Genomic DNA, 23,678 nt, shown 5'->3' with positions numbered 1-23,678 from the left:
AAGTTGCAACAAAAAATGTAGTGTGAGTTCATGACATGGGGGGAAACCAGAGGTTTTGCTGCCCTGCCAGTCGTGGTTGGGTCACATTGAATACCTCTGCAACAATTATTTTGCCCTTTGTTCAACCAGCTGTTTAATAATTGTGATTTAACAACTGCGTTTCAAGCAAGTTGCTGGGCACTGCACGTACAAAGATAAAAGAGACAGTTCCTGGTCTTTCAGGGAGCTCACATTTGTAACATCCAAGCAGATAGATAGAAAAGTTGATGTTAAATGTTAACATAGCACAATACATTGTAAATGATGGAAGCAATGTGTGCTTTAGAAATAAGTACTTAGGACCACTTAGCCCAACATGCATGCATAGGTGTGTGTGTTTGGGGAGAGGGTGGTTATGTTTGGGGATGGTGTGACAGATGCAACTGGGAAGGATAGGAGGGAGTGAATCTTTGAAATTCTTCAAAGAGGTAACAACCAAGCTGATTCTTGCAGGACAATATGTGAACTTACCTAAGTAAAAAGGAGGAGGAAGTGAAGGATATCACAGGCCAAGGGAAGGGCATATACCAAAGCCAGCATAAAAGACCAAAGTGCATTGAGGAAATTGCCAGCATATTCCCGTGATTTAATTGAGGGGTGTAAGTATTCTAAGAAGGGGACGGCTGAGAAATAAAACTGGAGCAGAAGCTGGATATCTGAGACTTAGTGCATGCTAAAAAAAACATTTAGGATATTGTCTTGAAAGTAATATGTCGACCTTTAAAGAGTATAGAACCAGCTCTGAAGAACTCTAATGCTATATGATAAGAACAAAACATTTCATCCCTGGAACCTGAGCAAGGCTAAGTCTGCTTCTGGATATAGTTAAGGATGTACAGGCATACCTCAGAGATACTGCAGGTTTAGTTCCAAACTATTGCAATAAAGTAAATATTGCAGTAAAGTAAGACACATGATATTTTTAGTTTCCTAGTGTATGTAAAAGTTAGTTTACACACTACGGTAGTATATTAAGTGTGTAATAGCATTATGCCAAAAACAATTTACATACCTTAATGAATACTTTATTGCTAAAAATGCTAACAAAATGAGCACATACTGTTGGGAAAATGACACCAGTAGACTTGACGATGTAGGGTTGCCACAGACCTTCAGTTTAACTCGTAAGGCACAATAAAGTAAAGCACAATAAAACATGATATGTCTGTAGTTTTTAATATGATATAGAATAAACACAACTGGAGAGAGAAACCTGTGGCCTCAGCCTCATGAGCATCATTGACTATCTAACTATATTAACCTATACTTAGTTACACCTAGTTCCAGAGCACTTCACAAAATAGAATAAACAGTATCATAGTAATCCTGTGATCATAATAGCACTACAGTTTGTAGGGAGTTTGAATTAAAACCTGGCAAGCATATGATAGTGAAACATCTAGAAAGTCTTGATTAAAGATGAATATGATTAAGCATAGGAAGTATAGATTCATGTGTTAAAAAAAGTCATGCTGAGCTCAATTGTGGAAATTCCTTGATGCTATTTGTAGAGAGAAAAGTTAGTGCTAAATGTTAAGATTTCCAGTTGCTATTTGACAGCAGCAGGAATTCACTTTAAGGAGCAGAGCAAAGCAGTTGAGTAAAGGTAGTTGTTAGAATATTTAGACGTGTTTCGATCTGAGAAAGAATTTAACTTGGAATATATGGGGTTAAATTTTAGAAATCATGATATTTGTTGCATATTTGAGTTTTAAGTTGTATCGGGAATGTAAATGTTTTCAAGCCATAGAGCCATTCTAGGTGACATCAGTCTTCTAGTCTTTCTCCTCCCAAGTCCATACATTGAGCCAAACCATTCATTGGCAGCTAGGCAGTTATTGAGACCAACCCTTATTCTAAACAAAGTTGAAAACCAAATAAACTACTAGGAATTCTGTCCACTGAAGTTTTGCTTCTCTTTTATCTTTCATGGCCACCTCTGAAAGGTAATAAAATACCAGAACGTTGTGCATCTTTTGGTGTTGGTATGTCACTAGATATAATTTGTTTTACTCAGTTAGCTAGTCATAATGTATTCCCTGTGAGGCTATGAGTATAGGTAAGCAAGAGAAAACAGGCATAACTGTAAAACCTACGTATCCATTGGAGCCTACTTAGTCTGATAATTATCATCTAATATATGCCTGTCCCTTAAAGGGATTCATCTTTCCTTAAAGATGAATTGCAGCTGGATATCCTCCACTTACAGCTAAAGGATCGCATGTTATCTGTTTCATACTGGACAGGTTGGACCACTTTGCTACCTGGTATTCCCTGGTCTTCCAGTAGCCTCTGTTTGATTCTAATAGTACACCAAGAACCATTTCTCAAAACAGAAATGCTTTTCACTTTACTTGCTGATGTGAGTATAGTCTGTTTTAGAGCTCTAAGGGTCAAGAAATGAGAGGCAGTGAATTGATTTTTCACTAGAAAAATAGATGTACTGAATAAGACTGTACTGGTAGAAAGTTGGTAGCTATACATGCAGTCTGGTTTGAGTAATGGGTTCTTTTTTTTTTTTTCTTTTTTTTTTTTTTTTTTTGAGACAGATTCTTGCTGTGTTACCCAGGCTGGAGTGCTGTGGCATCATCTTGGCTCACTGGAACCTCTGCCTCCCGGGTTCAAGCAAACCTCCCACTTTAGCTTCCCAAGTAGTTAGGATTGGAGGCATGCACCACCATGCCCAGCCAATTTCTTTCTTTCTTTTTTTTTTTTGTATTTTTAGTTGAGATAGGACTTCACCATGTTGGCCAGGCTGATCTCAAACTCCTGACCTCAAGTGATCCACCCCCCTCGGCCTCCCAAAGTGCCAGGATTACAGGCATGAGTCACCATGCCCAACTGAATAATGGATTGTTTCAAACCATCAGGAAAATAAACCATTCAAAGATTAGACTGTCAAGGCATGGCACAAAAATAATCTGAACCTTGTTTTCTAATAAAATGTATCTGAAGGTGCAAAAGAAGATTATTTATGTATTTATTTTGTAACAGGGTCATGCTCTGTGGCTCAGGCTGGAGTATAGTGGCACAATCACAGGTCACTGCAGCCTCGAACTCCTGGGCTCAAATGACTCTCTTCAGTAGCTGCAATTACAGGTGTGTGCAACAACACTCAGCTAATTTTCAAGTATTTTTTCTTGAGACAGGGTCTCACTCTGGGGCCCAGGCTGGAATGCAATGGTGTGATCATGGCTCACTGCTACCTTGATCTCCTGGGCTCAAGTGATTCTCCCACCTCAGCCTCCTGAATAACTGGGACCATAGACACATGCCAGCACACCTGGCTAATTTTTGTATTTTTTTTGTAGAGATGAACTTTCGCCATGTTGCCCAGGCTAATCTCAAACTCCTGGGCTCAAGCTCGCAGTCCACCTTGGCTTTCCAAAGTTCTGGAATTACCAGTGTGAGCCACTGCACCTGGCCAAATTTTTAATTTTTTATAGAGACAGAATCTCACTATGTTGCCCAGGCTGGTCTGGAACTCCTGGTCTCAAGCAGTCCTCCCATCTTAGCCTCCTAAAGTGTAGAGACTACAGACATGAGCCACCATGCCTGGCCTAGAAGATAATTTTTAAAAATCTATAGGCCTCCACTGCAGTTTTACCATCAGGGCTTCCCAGTGATACTTTTTGCCTCATTACCTGCAACAGACATTTTAGCGCCACTTGGTTTGCTGGGTCTCAAAGGTCAGGTATAGAGCGTTCTCTACTGTATCCTCAATCATCTGGAGAGACTTGCTCTGAATGCTACTCAAAGTTATTAGCTTTTTAGTTTACCTTATAAATGGATAAGAGCTGTATATTAAAATGTGGAATGTGCTGCTTTCAAAGTATAAAGAGGCCAACAAAGCTTTTTGTCTCCTTAGTAGGAAAGAGATAAGTAATATTAAATTCTCTTTGACTTTGGGAGGAATATTATTCTATTCCTGAATCCTCGGGGAACATTATTGACATGGCAAGCCTCTGTATTTTTGAGGATTTACCTATTGCTTCTGTCTCACATGTATATCTTACCAAGGCACTTCATCTGTCACCTCTTCTACTCTCCTAATCATAATAGCTTGCTGTCATCAGAGCAGGATTAAGGAAAAGTAGTATGGAATATTGAGGCAGCCAAGGTTTCTGCAGAGCAGATCGTGACATAGAACAAAAGTTCTTTATTTCCCTAAAGCAGGACAGTAGATGTATTTCTGTCCTTGCCAAGGTAAGACAACCTGTTAACTTTTGTTCTATCTGGAGTAATATAAAGGAAAAGAGCATTTGTAGGTTAAAGCTGCATATCGGATACCAAGGCTGTCTTAATTTGCTCAATACAGGGACTCCATCTGGAGTGGCAACTGTAGCTGAAGTCATTTTCTAATTAAGTTTATGATAATCTGCCATCATTTTTCAAGCCTATTAATTTTCGCAGTAGCCAAACTAGTGAAAGCATTTATCAAATCTGCAATTCTCTAATCTCTGATGGTAGACTAATCTCTCCTCTTTTTGAGATGCTGTGTTACTGGAGAAAGGAAGTTGGTTTTCAGCTGTCCCTTCCTATACTGTATAGGCACTGCCTAGAATGCCAAAGTTTGGATTCCATCAATTGCTAAGAATATACATTTTAATTATAAACCCAAGGACTAGAAAAAAAAATAGCAAGGTCATGTCTTAGCATTATCCTTAGGTGATGTTGTCTGATGCTATTATCTGAGATTTTAAAATTTTTTGCTAATTGTTCATTGTGCATAGAAATTCATTTTTTTAAAAAGATTGATCACATAGCCAGTGCCCTTGCTAAATTTTACTAACTCTTAATAGATTATCTCTAAATTATTTTGGGTTTTATACAAAACATTCATTTTCTGAGAGTAATGACAGTTATTTTTCTCATTCCTATCATTTTACATCTTCTTTTTCTTGCTTTATTGCACTGGCTGGAACCTTTAACATTGTTGAATAGAAGTGGTAATAACAGAGATCCTTGTCATTCTCAAACTCAGAGGTAAAACTTTCAACATTTCACTATTAAACATGATGTTTGCTTTAGGGCTTACGTAGATACCCTAAGGGAAATTGCCTTCTGTTCCTTGTATGCTCAGAGATTTTATCATGAATGGGTAATGAGTTTTATCAAGTACTTTTAGTAAGTCTTTTACAATTATCGTATTTTTATATTTGTTCTTTCAGTGCAACAAATTAGATTGATTCATTCTTAAATGTTACATCCATTTGCATGTATAGAATAACTGCATTCCAAGTCAATTATGATATGGTATCCTGTTTGTGTTACTCTGGGTTAGATTTGCTAGTATTTTGCATAGATTTTTTTGTATCTGTTTTCACAAGAGAGATTGGTTGATACTTTTTCTTTCTTGTAAGATACTTTTCAGGTCCTGATGTCAAGGTTATTATAGCCTCATAAAATAAGAAGTAGTCCCTCTTTTTTGTATCATCTGAAAAAAATTGTGTAAAATTGGTATTTTTTAATTCCCTTCTTTAAATAATAAATTCACCAGTGAAGCACTCAGAGCCTGGAATTTTCTTTATTAGGTAGGTTTTAAAATATGGATTAAATTTCTGTAATAGATTAAAGATTATATAATTTTCTTTTTCTTCATGGGTACATTTTGACAGATTGTGGAGTTATTTTGTAGAGGTATGTTACCTGTTTTATGAGAGAGATTCTTCATTGCATTTTATCAAGTGGGGCACAATTTTAATTTGCACCGTTCCTCATAATGTTCACTTCAATGTCTAGTTTAAGGTGGTATCTACCAGGCTTCTCCAATGTAAAGTTACCCTTATAATTAAAAAAGTATTTTGTGGGAGATATTGCGTAACTATGTACATATCCTATTCCTCAAAAAATTTTTCATTTATTCATATACTTATTTGTATCTTCATGACCTCATGGTTTTCATTTCTTCAATGAGCAATAATCAGTTATTGTAATTACTTATTTTGAGCTCGAACTATTAGTGGTCAGTGGGAGGACTGTCAAGCTGACTTCCTTGCCCTTTTGACATAGTCCCATCAGTCTTTGAACATCTCCTCACTTTCAGTACACAAATTTTTCTAGGCTCATCAGGTTCTTTGCCTGGCCCTACCCTGGAATTAGCCATTTCTTCAAAGAGTCCTAGTTCCTTTTAGTGGATAATAGATTTAGAAGCCAAAACCCAGGCACTCGGTGGACTCACTGCTATTGAGGTGGTAGTGTTCACAAACCTCAGCAAAGCTAGGATATTTATGTATGGATGTTTGTGCAAATATATGCACATTTGTACTATATTTACTTCTATCTATGTATTTTTAAACTGTGAGTTCACATGTATTGTCCTATCCCAGTCCAACATCACAGAATTTGTTTTAATGTTTTCCTTTTCCATATTTGTAAAATTCCCTTTTCTATCAGTAAGAGACCTGGCTGCCATTAACCTTAATATATTTATTATTTGATCAGTATGCACACATGTCCTCCTGTCTCTCTGCACCCATGACCCCTTCACTCTGTTTAGGTTCTGATATCTCATGCTGTCTTTCCTATTTGTGGGTGTCATGATCATCCGTGCATTGGCTCTGATACCCGAGGTCAACTTACCCCATATTGGATGCCCTCATGGTCCCATCTAGGCCCTGACCTTTTGCTTGAGTTTTCGCACCATGGTCCAGGACTCCCCCTTTCTCCACATAGTTGCCTTCTTCAACCCACTTTGCCACACTCCAGGCCACTATCACACTGGACACCCTGTCCATCCTGCTTAGGCTGTAGTTTCCTGATAGGCCACCTGTCTGTGCTGATACACACCTTACCTGCTCATCTCTGATATCCTTCACCAGTTACCCCTGTGTGTGGCACCCTCCTCACCCTCCTGAGTTTTCACAACTCACCCCAGTCACCTGGATTTATGGCTCTGATGCAGTTGCTCTCCTTCCTCAGTGTGAAAGCACTCTATCTTGCTTGGGCTCTGTTGCCCCAGCCCAGGCTGCTCTTCCATGGGGAGCTTCCTTATCCTGCCAAGGCTCTGACTCCCCTCTATGGGCCTTTCTCACCTGTTTGGGCTTCAGCATGCTTTGTAGGACTGCCCCCATGTTCGCATACTCTCTTTAACCTACTTTACATCTCAGTCTGGCCACTTTCTAAACTGAAGACCCTTCTCACCTGCCCTTGGATTCTGACACTGTATGCTTGACTGACTGCACTCCCTAGTGTGGACATGACACCCTTCTGTCATCTCGCTGGGGCCCAGGCCCCAAGACAGCAAACTGGGCCGGATATCTTCCCATTTGGGCTCTGACATGTGGCTCTGGACCACTGCGGCTCCCTTTTCCACCATCAGTGCAGCCCTCTGCCTTCCTCTGCCCCACTCAGTGGCTTTAGGGCTGAAATTTTCAGAAAGAGAAGAAGAAAGGGGAAATTGCTGTCTTTTTAATGTCTGTGGGATTTAAAATGTTGTTCTCTTTTTATTCCTGGTATTAATAGTTTATGTAATCTCTCTTTTTTTCCAGACTAATCTCTTCTAGTAGTTTATAAATTATATTCATGTTTTCAGTGAATTTTATTTTGATGTTTTCTGTTATATGATTGGTTTTTAATTTCTGCTCTTTATTATTTCATTTCTTCTACTTTCTTTGGATTTAATTTGCTATTTTTGTTTACTTCTTGAAGTAGGTTCTTAGACCATTGTTTTTCAGCCTCCTACTCCCCCTAATACTATATGCTCAAACCTATAAATTTCCTTCTAAGCACAGATTAGCCACATTCTACAAGTACTTGGGTAAATTATTTTCATTATCATTCTCTTCAGGATATTTCTAATTTATATTGTGATTTATTCTTCAATCCATTGATTATTTTGAAATATATTTTATCTAGTTATTTTTGTCTAGATTTCTATGTATTTTCTAGTTACATTTTTGTTTCAGATTTCTAGTTTAATTCTGTAGTGGTCATGTTACCTACCAGTGGATAGTCTTGACTATGAGTCCTCCAGATTCTTGGTGTTTTGAACAAAGAATTATGCAAAATGCACAAACAAAGCAACAAAATAATTAAGCAACAAAAACATGGATTTATTGAAATGAAAGTATACTCCACAGAGCACCCCAAGAGCACTGGCTACAGAATTTTCTGGGGTTTAAATACCCTCTAGAGGTCTTCCATTGGTTACTTGGCTACATCCTATGTAAATGAAGAAGTGGCCTGTAATCAGTCTGATTGATTGGAGAAGGTGACCAATCAGAGGCTGAAGTAAAGTTACAGAGTTACACATGAAGGCTTGGCCCCTCACCGGTCTGATTGTGGAGAGAACCAGTCAGAGGTACTTCCCATTTTTCATCTGCCATATAGTGCAAAGGGAGTAGCCTCTGATCCTTTTGTTACTTGGGTGTGGAGAGGTGGGGTTTTCCTTTTGATTCATTTCTAGGAAGTCAGCATGGCCTTAGCTTCCCTGCCTTTAGAATTTACTCTCCTGCCTCATTTAGAAAACATCCTCTTCCTGCTTCCAATTTGTGAAATGTATTGAGCCTTAACTTATTACCCAGCATATAATCAGTTGTGGTAGATTTCCACAGGCACTTGAAAAAAAATGAATTCTGCAGTTGTTGAATATACACCATTTTTTTTAGAGCTGTGATTGTCACCACTGTTGTGAGTGCTAAGAACCACAGGTCATATTCCGTGTGTGCACACATGCTATTTTTTCTACAGTAAGAAAGTACTTCATCTTGTTTTGTAGGTACTATGCAATATGCAGATGGTAAATTAAAATGCTTAAAATATATCCATGCCTAAATCCTTTTATAGATATATGATTTATATAAAAATAGAGGTATGAAATTAGGTAGTAAAGCAAGAACTAAAGTAATGGGAGGGCATCATCATGTGGTATTTGATAGTTCTACTAGAAATTTCTTCTTAAGGTTGTTTACAGTGTAATTTAATCATATAAATTTTGTTAGTTTATAAAACAATTATTTAAAAAAATTTTCATATCAATTATATTTGAGCCAGCTCTTAGTACACTATGTAGAATAAAAAGAGATTGCAAACATTTAAAAAGGAGGGATCGGGCCGGGCACGGTGGCTCACGCCTATAATCCCAGCACTTTGGGAGGCCGAGGCAGGTGGATCACAAGGTCGAGAGATCGAGACCATCCTGGTCAACATGGTGAAACCCCATCTCTACTAAAAATACAAAAAATTGGCTGGGCATGGTGGCGCGTGCCTGTAATCCCAGCTACTCAGGAGGCTGAGGCAAGAGAATTGCCTGAACCCAGGAGGCGGAGATTGCGGTGAGCTGAGATCGCGCCATTGCACTCCAGCCTGGGTAACAAGGGCGAAACTCTGTCTCAAAAAAAAATAAATAAATAAAAAGGAGGGATCTTCATAACTATTTTTTAATGAAATTTTTATTCCACCTACATTTGTGTGTTCTTCACTTTAAAAAATAAAATGCAAAAATAAAGTGGAAAGTAAAGATAAAGTGTGGCATTACTATTTTCAAAACTTGGAGGATATGGTGTGGCTAAAATAAATTATATGTATTCACAGCTTTAGTGTTGTTTCTCTCAAATCTAGAAAACAGTAGTGAAGTCTACCATTGAGCCTACTTAACATCTTTAAATATCACAGGCCCATTTTTGTGTAACTTGTGCTTTGGTCTCTGGAGCAAGAGTTACACTGAATCTAAACAAGCACCAGATGCCTGGTGTTCAGCTGTGAAAATACACTAGTTGGCCCACCGCTAGGCAGGGACCTAATATAAAAAAGCAAGCCAAAGGAAATAAGGCATAACATAATTACCAGACAGAAATTACAGTGTGCTGGCGTATCAAAAGGAAGCTCAGAAAAGGATTATTATATTGAGGAAAAAAATAACCACAGAGAGAAAAAAAATACTCAAGAAAACAGGCCTGGCACAGTGCCTTACGCCTATAATTCCAACACCTTGGGGCACCAAGGCAGGCGGATTGCTTGAACCCAAGAGTTCAGGATCAAGCCTGGGCAACCCTGTCTCTACAAACAGTTTTTAGAATTAGCCAGGCATGGTGGCACATGCCTATAGTTCCAGCTACTTAGGAGGCTGAGGAGGGAGGATCACTTGAGCCTGGGAGGTCAAGACTACAATGAGCCATGATTGCACCATTACATTCCAACCTGGGCAACAGAGTGACACCATGTCTCCAAAAAGAAAAGAAAAGAAAACTGAGATGGAATTGCCAAATTAAAGGATGGGGAAGGCAAGGACTGGATCATGTTCATTTTGTAACCAATATTCTTTCTCTTTCATCCTCCCTCCTGGATCTGACATTGTTTAGGCATCTACTCTTTTCCATATAGATAGGAACAGTGAAGCTGGCCCTTCCCCAGCTTCAAATTTTGATGGCTTCTGGTTAATTTCAGCCAATTATGGTCATCCCATTTCTTCTACCAGTGATGGGTTTAGGAATAGACATGTAACCCAGTTTTGTGTAGTGAGATCTGTGAAGCACTATGCTCAAGACTTCTAGGAAAGATCACCTCTCTTCTAAGAAAAAAGGTAGGCTGGGCACGTTGGCTCATGCCTGTAATCCCAGTTCTCTGGGAGGCTGAGGCAGGGGATCACCGGAGGACAAGAGATCATGACCAGCCTGGCCAACATGGTGAAATTCCGTCTCTACTAAAAAACACAAAAAATAAGCCAGGCGTGGTGGTGGGTGCCTGTAATCCCAGCTACTCAGGAGGCTGAGGCAGGAGAATGGCTTGAACCCCGGAGGTGGAGGTTGCAGTGAGCCAAGATCGCACCACTGCACTCCAGCTTGGGCGACAGAGTGAGACTCCATCTCAAAAAAAAAGGTAAAGGAGTAGGTGGTGTGCTGACTCCCAAAACCGCTTACATTGAAAAATGTTTACTTGACTTCACGTTACAGTATTTAGGTATTACCCTTTAATTCAATGGCTAATTAAACGTGCACTTTTAAAGGGGTAGAGGATGTCAGTTGAATAACTGACAAACTATATCCCTTGGGAATATATTTGGAAACAGAAAATCCAACTTTTTTTTTTTCTTTAACAAATAGGGATTTGTCTCGGGCATCAAGTTTGGAGGTAGCTACTTAGTGATGTTTCAGGTACCCGGGCTTTTCATTTTCCTGCTTCTGCCTTCCTAGCTTTCATTAGGCTTATCACTGGCTGGTCACAAGGTAGCTGCTACTCCTCCAAGCAGGAGGCAGGGGAAAGGCAAAGGGACAAAAGGACTTGCTGGTAGAGTCTGACTGCTTTTATCAGGAAAACAAAACTTTCCAGGAAGGTCCACTCTGAAATCTGCGTAGATGTCATTGGGCACTCCTAATTGGAATGCTGCTTAGGAGAGAAAGAGGTTGTGGATGGAGTCAAGTCAGTCTGCCAGCAGTGCCAGCCACATTACTCACCTACCCCACATAAACGGATCAAGCTCATTAACCACTTAAAACCACTTGTCTTTTTACCATTCTGGAATTCTGTGGGTTTTTCTGGCTACAACTTGCAACATGTCTAATCTGTCTTCTCGAATTTAACTTCAACTATATTAATTCAGTCACTTTTTTACTTTTTGCTTATGTTATAAACTAAAGTTAGTACAGCCGGCCCTCCATGTCTGTGGGTTCTGCATCTGTGAATTCAGCCAACCTCAGATGGAAAATATTTGAAAAAAAAAAAAAAAATGGATGATTGCATCTGTACTCAACATGTACAGACTTTTTCTTATTATTCCCCAAACAGTACAGTTTAACAACATTTACATAGTGTTCACATTGTGTTAGATATTATAAGTGATATGGAGATGATTTAAAGTATGTGAGAGGATGTACTTAGGTTATATGTAAATACTATACCGTTTTATAATAGGGACTTGAGCATTTTTGGATTGTGTTATTTGAGAGGGAATGGTGGAGTTAGGACCAGTTCCCCACATATACTGAGAGATGGCTCCATGGTTAGGCCATTAGACTCACTAAGACATTGTTTTTCTTTTTTTCCAAAAGTAGGGCCTCTGAGCAAATATGTAAATTTGTGCTAAGTTTGTGCAAATTATTGTTTTTCATTTGAACTAAACATTGTGGTTATTTTTAAATGAGGCTTATAGTTCTTATATACCTTTTTATCTTAGGAAGAACAGAGGAACTATTGAATATTTGAACTGAACTCCATAACAATGATAGTCCAAACTACTGTTTCCAGGGTCCCTTTTGAGAAAAGAGATGCCCAGTTCATTAAAAGAAAAAAAAAATAAGCAGTGTTTAAATTGAATGTTTAGTATTGCATTCAGGATTTATCTTCAAAGACTTAGGTGTTCTTAAATTATGTACTGGATTCTATTTTGTTATTTCCCTCCTGCCCCTAACTCTGTCCTTTTTCACAGATATGTTTATTCTCAATCACTGAGGTAAAAATTAAAAGGATAATTTAAGAGTGAAAGAAAGTGTGGTTTCACATTAAATGCTAGAGGTGAAGATGCCTACTATAAACAAGATGGAGTCATACTTTACAAAGAATACAGTCACAGATGTATAATGGGATTAGAGTGCCCTTACATTGGAGATGAGACAGAACACAGCCTCCAATCTTTGCTGGTTGATGGATGTTAGCAAACAGGGATTGGGTCTGATTCACAGTGTACCTCATTTTAGGATTCTGGATCCAGGACCAATGTAGAAAAACATTCTGACACCGCTAGCTGTATGCTAGTTTAAGTTCATCTCAGTAACTGTGAGTTCTTGTTGAACATAGGTGAAGATGAAACAGGTTTTATGTTTTTTCCAACCATATTTGTATTGCTTTGACCCAAGGGTGGCCACAGATCACAGGGTAATAGATGAAGTATGTATACATCAGGATTGTTTTGAGAGAGACAAATAAACTATTTAACTAATACTTATTACTCCTTCATTTTTATGGTATATAACAGGATCTTTCTTCACATATGGCTTTTATTTTTCCTAATCTTACTATGCAGGAGGAGAGGAATGGGAAACCAGATTACTTTATTTGTGCCTCTGAACTAGGGAAAAAGAAAAGTCATTAGTAAATCTAATAGTTGCCATCAGTTTTTTAATCCAGTTTTCAGAAGTTACTTACAATTATTGTAGACTGTACTGTGTGTTGAGGCTAATTGGAAACAGTGACCAGATTCTTACTCATTATCAGGAAACTGCATTCAGAGAATGAGAAGAACACCCCCGCTGGATGAATTGCAGCCACCACCATATCAGGATGACAGTGGTTCTCCCCATCTGTCATGTACACCCTCAGAAATTGGGGACAGTAAATGTGAATTTTCCCACTGCAGCAACAGTCCAAGATGCTCATATAACAAGTGCCCAAGTGAAGGAAGCACAGGTCATGAAATAGAAAGTTATCATAATAAAGGATATGAAGAAGATGTTCCAAGTGACAGCACTGCAGTCCTGAGCCCTGAAGTAAGTAAAAGTACAAAGAAGTTTGAAAATAAGTGTTATTTGGAGGATAATAATCCTGTGCTTCTCCTCTTGGTAAGAAGAATTGATTTTATCACTATCTTGTTCCGTTGTGACTTATGGTACCAGTATCCATTTTTAATCTAATCTTTATCCAACAAACTTACCGAGAATGTCCCAGCTAGTCTTCAACTGCCCCCACTCCCCAACTCCAAGCCCCACCACCAAAGGAGGATGGGTACTTAAGATTTTTTTTTTAAAAAGCACTTTATATAAAACATTCTAGAATAATTTACCTACTTATTTCATCTTGAGGTTACTATTTGTATTATTTTTATTTTATTTTGGATTTTTTTTGCTATTGAGAAGTTACTCGGTGTTTCACAAATCTTTCAAAATAAGCTTACTGTATTTTTATATCATAGAAAATACAAAGAATAAATGACGATCAGCTTTACTAATGAAATTCGAATCCATGGCTTCATGTTGTTTTTAAGTTTACTTACTGTTTTGGAGCAAAAATACGGAAATGACAACAAAGATAATTTTGTGGCAGTTTTGAAGTATTATCGTATTCGAAAAAGAATTTGTTTTAATGTTTATATCATGATGAAAACTATAAAGGTAATCTAGAGTTTTTTTAAATTAGTATTTGTTTTTTGATTTACTTTCAAGTTTTTGTTTTTGTTTTGAGACAGGGTCTCGCTCTGTCACAGCTCACTGCAGCTTCCTCCCACCTCAGCTTCCCAGGTAGCTGAGACTACAGGTGTGCACCACCACACCCACACATTTAACAAATTTTTTTTGTAGAGACAAAGTCTCACTATGTTGCCCAGGCTGGTCTCAAATTCCTGGGCTCAAGCAGCCCTCCTGCCTGAGCCTCTCAAAGTGCTGGGTTTATAGGCATAAGCCTCTGCACCCAGCCTACTTAAAAGTTTTAGATTGCAAGTTCTTGCAAGTTCTTACAGCTTTTTTTCCAGACAACATTCAGTAATACTGAAATATGTCTGTATTCTTACCACATGAATTTTCAGATCTGCTGCCAAAATTAAGTAATAGATGTAGTTTCCTAAGACCTGGAGCAATTAAGCTATGGATAGAATTTCCTTAATTTTAGGTGTTTCTTCTATAATTGCTAAAAATACTTTGTATTTATTACTGCTTTTTTAGTATTTCTAGTATTACAGTATCTGACCCAGAAGAAAACTGTACATTGATGAAGTTTAATGTATCATTATTTTATGATTTTCCATGATGGGTGTTGCTTTATGTTCCATTACCTAAATAAATTTGAGACAGCCATTTTGTAGCTTTGTAAACTATTTCTATAGCCTACAAGTTAGCAGTGAAGCCTGGACTGTGGGATTAACAACAACAATAATACCTATCACCACTTTTATCAGAAGTTTTGCTATGAGCTTTATGTAGTCTGCTCATTTAATTCTAACAACCACATCTTTAGTAAGTTATTATTTCCATTTTATAAATGAAAACATTAAAAGTCAGAGAGCTAAACAATTAGACCAAGTACAAGAAGCTCTTAAATAGTGGAACTATAGTTCAGACCCAGGTCTGTCTGACTGCAAAACAGTGCTCTTAACAACTATATTATATTGCCTTTTTTGATCTAAAACACTGTATGAGAAATTACTATGATTCAGTGGTACCCTCCGGGCAAACTCTCTCAGAGGACTAAAACACCAAAGTAAGATGTTCAAATTATGTGTGTGTATGTGTGTGTGTGAGAGAGTGTGTGTGTATGTGAGTGTGTGAGAGTGTGTGTGTGAGTGTGTATGTGAGTGTGTATGTGTGTGAGTGTGTGAGTGTATGTGAGTGTGTGAGAGTGTGTGAGAGAGTGTATGTGAGTGTGTGAGAGTGTGTATGTGAGTATGTGTGTGAGAGAGTATGTGTGTGTGTGTATGTGTGTGAGTGTGTGAGTGTATGTGAGTGTGTGAGAGAGTGTGTGTATGTGAGAGTGTGTGAGAGAGTGTATGTGAGTGTGTGAGAGTGTGTATGTGAGTGTGTGTGTGAGAGAGTATGTGTGTGTGTGTGCATTTTACATACAAAGCAAGAAGTAAGAGGAGCTAGATGAAATCAGTTAATACACGTAGGGGTAAGCTGCAAGTGTGTATAGATAGCAGGACCACACCATTTGGGTCCTGGTTTATGCAGTGCTTATACGTCCTGTCTACTGTCTCTTTTCCATCAGCATTCCTATTTATGATGTAACAAGGACCAGAGTTGAGATTTGAACAAGGGTACCAAGAGCCGATAGCACACACTTGTTTGTGGGAGAGATATAGTTACATACCTGGCCACCACTGAAACTTGTCAGTTAGCCTACTAGGCAGTTGTAGGTTTTATATGCGTTTCTTAAGTAGAGCACATGGATGACAGAGCTGTCAGCACAGAGGCTACATGATCATGGCTTGTGTGTTTCATCCCTTTCGATAGGTAACACTCATTTGATTTATCATATTTTCTATTAAATCTATCTTTGGCATATGTTGTAAGTTATTAACTATTTATATTTAATATCTTATGAATTCTGCCTGTGTCTCACAAGCTGCTTCTTTGCTCACTATCTATAGTTAACACATACTGTAAGTTTTGCTCATATTTCAGAAGCTGCTAACTTGCTCTCTGTAACTACTTCTTTGGAATTTCCTCCATCCTGCTTATTTTTATGTCTTCTGTAACAGCACCGAATATACTCAAACGGTATAGCAAATGCACAATACATAAATATTTAGATATGAATGCTTATAGTGTATGCTAATATAAAATCCACTTTTGTGTTTTTTCAAGTTTATTTTACATCCTTGTAATACATATTATATGTCAGATAGAGAATTCTCACTTTTCTCTTGGTTTAATCCAGGCTGTAGCTATCTTAGAGCCTATCCACATACATGATTAAACAGAGAGGAGAGAAGGTTCAGAAGAATTCCATGGGAGGGAGTTTATAAACACTTGATGACCTATTGCTATCTAAAGGTTTTTTAAAACTAATCCAGATACCTTGAAAGGGAGGACTGCTGCTTATTGCCTATTTTCAGAATGCAAATAATATCTTTTATCTGTAAAGGTTCTACCCTTTCAACACTGGGTTTCACAAGAATTGTTGGAATGTTTGAAAAAAAAAGAAAAAACAATGAGGGAAACACCAAGAGAAACAAAATTCAAAAATAGCTGTCTAGGACCCGATAAACATTTTTATTGCCTGAAAATCTTAGCTGTCATGATACTATTTTAGAAAATATTTAATTGCAATACCAAAGCCGTATAACTAATAATCTTCAGTTACCAATTATGAAGTAGTATACATTAAAACATTTTGCTCTAAACTGTAAATTTTTTTTAACAGAATAAGAATATGTTTGTTTTGATTTTCTCATACTACATTAAAAACTGAATTCTCCTTTGGGAATTTACTCCTTCTCTGCAAGTATTGTTCTTCTGTTGTTTTTCTTTCCTCCCATACATTATACCAACTAGCATGTAAGATTTATAAGACCAAGGACTAACTGGGCATGGTGGCTCACACCTGTAATCCCAGCACGTTGGGAAGCTGAGGCAGGAGGATCACTTGAGAACAGGAGGTCAAGGCTGCAGTGTGCCATGATTGTGCCACTGTACTCCAGCCTGGTTGACAAAGCAAGACCGTGTGTCAGAAAAAAAAAAAAAAAAAAATAGGGACTCATGTCTTTTTGGTTCTCTTTGCAGAAAGTAGCACTCTCCTGACCTAAAATAGGCCCTGGCACATAGTAGGTACAATAGTTACAGTACATATTAAGCTGCCACAACAAAAAGACCCCTCAGCGCCTACTAAATACAATGGCTGAAGAACACAGAAACTTATTTCTCTTATGTTTAACAACAGTCCAGGGTGAGCAGGGAGCTTTACTCTGAGATTATTCAGGAACCCAGATCCTTCTCTTCTGTTGCTCTGCCTTCCCCTCGGGTACTGTCCTAGTCTACATGGTCTGAGCTGACCCACACATCCTGTTTGTATATCTGCTTGTGGAAGAGTGAGACAGAGAGTGGAGGGCAAGTAATTTCTTACATAAATCTGATCTAGATGTTTCACACATGAATTATGTTTGCCTCCCATTGGCCGAAGCTGAGCCATGTAGTCATATGAACTATAATAGAGGTACTGAAGTGTAGTCTCTTGTGGCTAGTGTTTTTTTTTTTAGGCAGAGTCTCACTGTCATTGAGGCCAGAGTGCATTGGCATGATCTTGGCTCACTAAGACCTCTGCCTCCCTGGCTCAAGCAATTCTCCTGCCTCATCCACCTGAGTAGCTGGGACTACAGGCACCAGCTATACATGCCCAGTTAATTTTTGTATTTTTAGTAGAGATGGGGTTTCACCATGTTGGCCAGGCTGGTCTTGAACTCCTGACCTCAAGTGATCTGCCTGCCTTGGCTTCCTAAATCTTGTAGGTAGTGTTTCTAGCTAACACTCAGGAAGGTTTTTGTTTGTTTGTTTTTAGTAAATGGAAGAAGACAGATTCCGTAGTATGCCGTGCCACTTGAAGTTCAGAAAATTTTAAAAATTTATTAAATTGTCCACATTTTGAAATGAGAATTATTTAAGATTTATTAAAATACTTAAAGAGGCAAAGTGGTATAGTTGAAAGGTCAAAGACCTAGGTTTGACATTGTCAGTAACTAGCTAAAATTCCTATTATATTCTAGATAGATAGACTGGCAGGAATTTGAGACAATTATGGGAAAAATGGTTATAATTCCTTTTAATTTCATAATTAAATGTACCATTTCAGCCTTTCTTGAATTATAATGTGTATTCTGCCATTTTCAATAGTCATTAATGTTAGAAAATAATATGTTTTTAATTTTTGTTGGAAGTTGAAGTAAACCTGTGTTATGTAGAATAAATATTTGCTAACATTTTGAGGCCTTTTATTTATACTTTCATATTTCACATTTCCATTGATTTAAGTCTAAATATCTTTATATTTTATTATAGATGGGGGTGTTTTAGAATACACTCTGGAAATGGAACCAGATTTTTCAATAGCATTATACTTTTATTTATGTTTCCTTTCTCTGCAGCCTGATACTGCGCTGTCAATGGCATTGTTTATAAAATTGAAAGTAAAATGTAGTTGTTTTCTACAAAAGGAGCATTTACACCCACTAAAGGATATATTTTAAATTCTCATATATAAAAACATACATACAAATTCTCAAAATTGTGATGGTGAATATTAAATTCTAAATGTGTCTTTATTATCATAAGTTTTTAATTTAACTTACTGCTTATACTAATCTGGCCCTATAGGATAGCTTTTGGTTGTAGTTGACTGTTAATTATGATCGTATTACTTTCTTAGTGGCAGAATTGCTTTCACATCATCCTCCTAAAGAAATACCAAGTATTTATTTACATGCTAGGTTAAATAATTGAGTTAAAACTCTAACATTTAAATTTTCTTTTCTTAGGATATGTCAGCTCAGGGATCATCTTCACAGCTTCCTAAACCTTTTGATCCTGAGCCAGAAGCTAAATATGGCACACTGGATGTGACTTTTGACTATGACTCACAAGAACAGAAGCTTCTGGTAACAGTGACAGCTGTCACAGACATCCCAACATATAACAGGACAGGTGGCAACTCATGGCAAGTACACCTTGTTCTTCTACCTATAAAGAAACAGAGAGCAAAAACCAGCATCCAGAGAGGACCATGCCCTGTCTTCACAGAAACATTTAAATTTAATCATGTTGAATCTGAGATGATTGGAAATTATGCAGTTCGGTTTAGACTGTATGGTGTACATCGCATGAAAAAGGAAAAGATTGTGGGGGAAAAGATTTTTTATTTAACAAAATTGAATCTTCAAGGGAAAATGTCATTGCCTGTGATATTGGAACCTTCTTACAATCATTCTGTGAGTATCTCATCAAATGGCCTGAATAGAATTTATGTTCATCGTTTATAGTATGCACAATTTTTAAAATCTTTAATCAGCCCAACAAGTTTGTCAGTCTATTTTTTTACTTAGTAATCATGCCTTTATAAAAGTTTCTAAGTTCTGGACAGTTAGATAAGCTTTTTCTTACCTGTAAAAGTTACCCTTGAAGATAATTTGTGATTTGTATCTTTTATTTTATCATTCACAGAGTTTTGGCCCAGGGTTTTACATTTTTTTGTTGTTGTTGAACATTTATTAAATATTTGATTATGAAGTCATCCAAACCAATTATAGTTTTTTTCCCCAGGTTAAAAATAGGTGATAAATTAAGAAGGATCGGTCCCATATTTTATTTGCTGTATTGCAGAAAGGATTTGCTCTTACAGAATATGCACTGCTACCTAGGTCATGACTGGAGATATTTCCAGAACTTTTGTGAAATTATTTTAAAGTTTCAAAAAAAGCTGGCCTCATTAGACTGTTCACCCTTTTTTTTTTTTTTTTTTTGGCATAGAATCTTGCTCTGTCATTCAAGCTGGAGTGCAGTGATGCAATCTCCACTCAACACAACCTCTGCCTCCTGGGTTCAAGCGATTCTACTGCCTCAGCCTCCCAAGAAGCTGGGATTACAGGCACATGCCACCACACCCAGCTAATTTTTTGTATTTTTAGTAGAGATGGGGTTTTACCATGTTTGCCAGGCTGGTCTTGAACTCCTGACCTTGTGATCCACCCACCTAAGCCTCCCAAAGTGCTGAGATTACAGGCGTGAGCCCCTGCGCCCGGCCGGCTTTTCACCCTTTTTAAACAAAGATTTTGAAGTATTTCGGGAGAACCCTTAAGCTTAGTACTTTGAGCTGGTTCTCTCTTTTCTCTTTTTGTCCTCCAGATGATAATATCATATAAATTACTCTTTCTCTTTTTATATTTTTAACTAAATTCCCACAAGGCATTGCAAACCACAGGAGAGAAATGTCTGCACTGTTTATTTAAACCAGGGAGATACATTATGCCACATAGTTATTTAGATTATGAAAAAAATCTGTGATATGCTAGAAGTGTGCATTATGGTCTATATTCTGCTGTTATATTGAATAAAAAGCCTTTTTAAAATATACAGATTTTAGAATAGATTTATATTTTAAAATGAAAGTATAGTATTTTAGGGTTGTTTAAAGCTTTTAAATGTGTAAGCTTCAGTCCAAGTAGTTTAAGGTCTTACTGCATTTACACCAGGCAACATTTTATCTTGTAGGACCTTCATACACAGTCATACCATACCAGTTTAACTAGGTGATTTCAGTGTTTTTAAGTACAAAATAATGGTAAATATGGTATAATCTTATGGGTTTCTAGGATAAGACTTAATCTCTATTGGGAAAATTGATAACTTGTTATCCTTCTAAATTTTCAGAATTACCATTTTGGAGAAATGCCAAAATGGTAATTAATTTAGAATAAGTTTTAAATAATTTTAAATAAGTATTATTTTAAAATAGCAGCTTATAAGAGGAGAGAAAAAAAGAACAGGTAGTATTTCAGGGGGGGAAAAGAACAAATTTTTCATAAAATTGAATAATCCACAGTTACTAATATGATTTCTAAACTTTTTCATTATTTGGTCTGAATGATCACTAGTTATTCTGTGGAAAATATGCCCTTATATAGAAATAACTCATTTAAATTAGAAGAGAAAGACTGTGTCATCAAGAGGTATGTAATTTATCTGTTCCCAATTGTTTTAATTACATTCATTTCACAAATAAAATGAAGCCAAAGAAAATAATACTGTTTTATCTCTGCTCAAACTAAGCAGTTTTTAGTGGACCTACATTATGTGTGTTAGCTTATAGTCATTGATTCTGTAATCTTTTTCTGCCAACCAGTACAATACATTTTTGAGGAGTGTTTTCAAAAAGGAAAAAATGCTAAATAAATAGCTTTTAAGACATAACTTTTTTTTTAAACTTTCATTTTAAGTTCAAGTTTACACATGTGCAGGTTTACTATATAAGTAGACTTGTGTCATGGGGGTTTGTTTTACAGATTATTTTATCACCCAGGTATTAAGTCCAGTACATAATAATTTTCCTGATCCTCTGTCTTCTCCCACCCACCACTCTCTGATAGGCGCCAGTGCCTGTTATTTCCCCTCTACAGATAAAACATTTATATTTGAATAAAACTATCCATCTTCTGCTCTTAGAGAATGTTTTTCTGTGTTGATTTGCTTCTCAAATTCAGTACCCTGTATTTAATTGTTCCTCTTTCTTGCTTTCTTTCTCTCTCCACCTTCTCAAAATCTCATTACTTCCTTTTGGCTTCTGTGCTATCAGTTCTTTGGTCATTAAAATATAATGCCAATAGAAAGTGTATATTCTATCCATACTATAGTATTAATATTCTCTTTGCTTAAGTTTTAATATTAACTTTGTGGGGAGATCTTATGATTATAGTTTACTTGGGTGTGTTTGGCTCTAATTTTTTTAAGTTGGAATAATATATCTGTAAGAGATTATTCATAATGAAACATTTGTTCTAGTTGCTTTTCTTTCCCAGAGTCTGGGTGTCACTCTGGGAAAAGTCAGGGTCATCCAGGCTAGGTTGTAGTAGTGCAATCATGGCTCACTGCAGCCTGAAACTCCTTGGCTTAAGCAATCCCATCTCAGCTTCTCCAATAGCTAGGACTACAGTTGCACACCATCAGACCTGGCTAATTTTTTTTTAAAGAGATGGGGTCTTGCTATTTTGTCCAGGCTGGTCTTGAATTCCTGGTGTGAAGCAATTCTCACACATCAATCTCCCAAAATGCTGGGGTTACAGGAATGAGGCACCATGCTAGGCCTTCTAATAGCTTTTGAATAATTACTTATTATTGTTGCCATTTTTGTTGTTGCAAGAATATTAGCCTTTTGGCAAGGAAAAAAAGACCAGTGTTACCAAAATGATTTTCTGAGGACTAAACAGGTAGTTTCCCTGGGAATAAGAGTAAAGTTTAACATTTAAGATACAGTTTGAAGTGTGCCTTCTTGATCATTGCATGATAGAAAATATACTAAGAGTTGAAGAAGCGTAATTTCTTTCTACTAAGTAGCCATGTAAACTGAGTAAATCATCTGATTATTTTGGGCATCAGGTTTCTCATTAGTGAAATGAGATCTGGAAAGATGTATCCATCTCTGATATTCTCTAATTATGTTAGTATATATTGGGAAAGGAGTTAGGTGGGAACAGAAATTGGTGAAATTTAGATGAGTTTTGTATGCTTGATATAACATTTGTGGCAGATATGTATTATGTTTTCTCACTCTTCCACCTTTTCAGTAACTATCTGAGAATAACTATGTCTACCTCCCTAAGGTAAGCCATAAAATTGACTTTCCCAGTCTCACTGGTAGGTATGGCATGAACTGTGTGACGTAGACTCTGCCACTCATATTCATTTTCAGGAAACCTCAATACAGACTGAACAAAGAAGCAGGCGCTGCACTCAGATTATGTTTCCATGGAGTTGATGGTGGAAATGTCTGGTGTTCAGAGGCAATAGTAACTGTTGAAAAATTGCTCTGCTGATGCAGTGATGGTATTGGTGCTGGGCCACTAACAGTTGCAATAGAGAAAAGCCCTTGGCACAAAAGAATCCAGTGAGAACAGCAGCAGGTTTTCCTCACCTGACCAATTCTGTAGTGTGGCTTGTAGACTTTATTCTGGAGAAGGTTAACCATTAACTTGATTCTTTATTCATCCCCATTCCTTTAATAAATTACTGTTTCCCTTTGTGAGTCAGAGTTAGTTTCTGGTGTTTTCAAATAAGAACCGTGAAATAGCCATATGGTTTATTACTGTTTATTTGCTCTAGTCCTGTCTTATACTAACACAACAGCTAGAATGTCAGTTACCCTTCCTACCATGGTATATCCCTGTCGTAATTTGAACTTTTCTTATACACTCAGCTTTGTTTACATGGCACTCTTTCCTAGTTTATAACCCCAATCACTTTCTTCACTTGCATTTTTTGTACTGTGTTACTCTCTGTAACAGTTGCATAAATGTCCTTTCCCTTTTTCCTCATCCTGGTTTTATTTCTAATTTTAGCGTATTAGATTTGTTAATATTATTAAATTGATTGATTGATAATGAAACTTTATTCTTTCTCTCACAGCATCCACACAACCCTTTCTATACAAACAGTACTTAATTAGCCTGATCTTCTCAGAATGGCCAGCAATAATAATAGTGAGGGTACCCACACACTGGACACTTCTCAGAATAGAGC

General features: G+C 37.2%; 1 protein-coding gene across 14 annotated transcripts in view; it reads left to right on the top strand.

Annotated features, from left to right (window-relative positions):
- Nucleotides 1-23,678, top strand: part of SYT14 (synaptotagmin 14) — a 202,131-nt gene that overhangs the window by 130,827 nt on the left and 47,626 nt on the right. For all 14 annotated transcript variants that reach the window (XR_013529623.1, XM_002760561.6, XM_003735228.6 and 11 more), the window contains 2 exons: nt 13,189-13,460; nt 18,929-19,378. Coding sequence is in view for 13 of the 14 variants with exons in the window: in XM_002760561.6 (XP_002760607.1) it covers nt 13,189-13,460; nt 18,929-19,378 (722 nt within the window). In the remaining variant the exon portion in view is untranslated. The remainder of the gene's footprint in view (nt 1-13,188; nt 13,461-18,928; nt 19,379-23,678) is intronic.

The sequence above is a fragment of the Callithrix jacchus genome, chromosome 19 (genome assembly GCF_049354715.1).
Source record: "Callithrix jacchus isolate 240 chromosome 19, calJac240_pri, whole genome shotgun sequence".
In the NCBI taxonomy this organism is placed as follows: Eukaryota; Metazoa; Chordata; class Mammalia; order Primates; family Cebidae; genus Callithrix; species Callithrix jacchus.
This window is presented reverse-complemented; position numbering and strand designations above follow the sequence as displayed.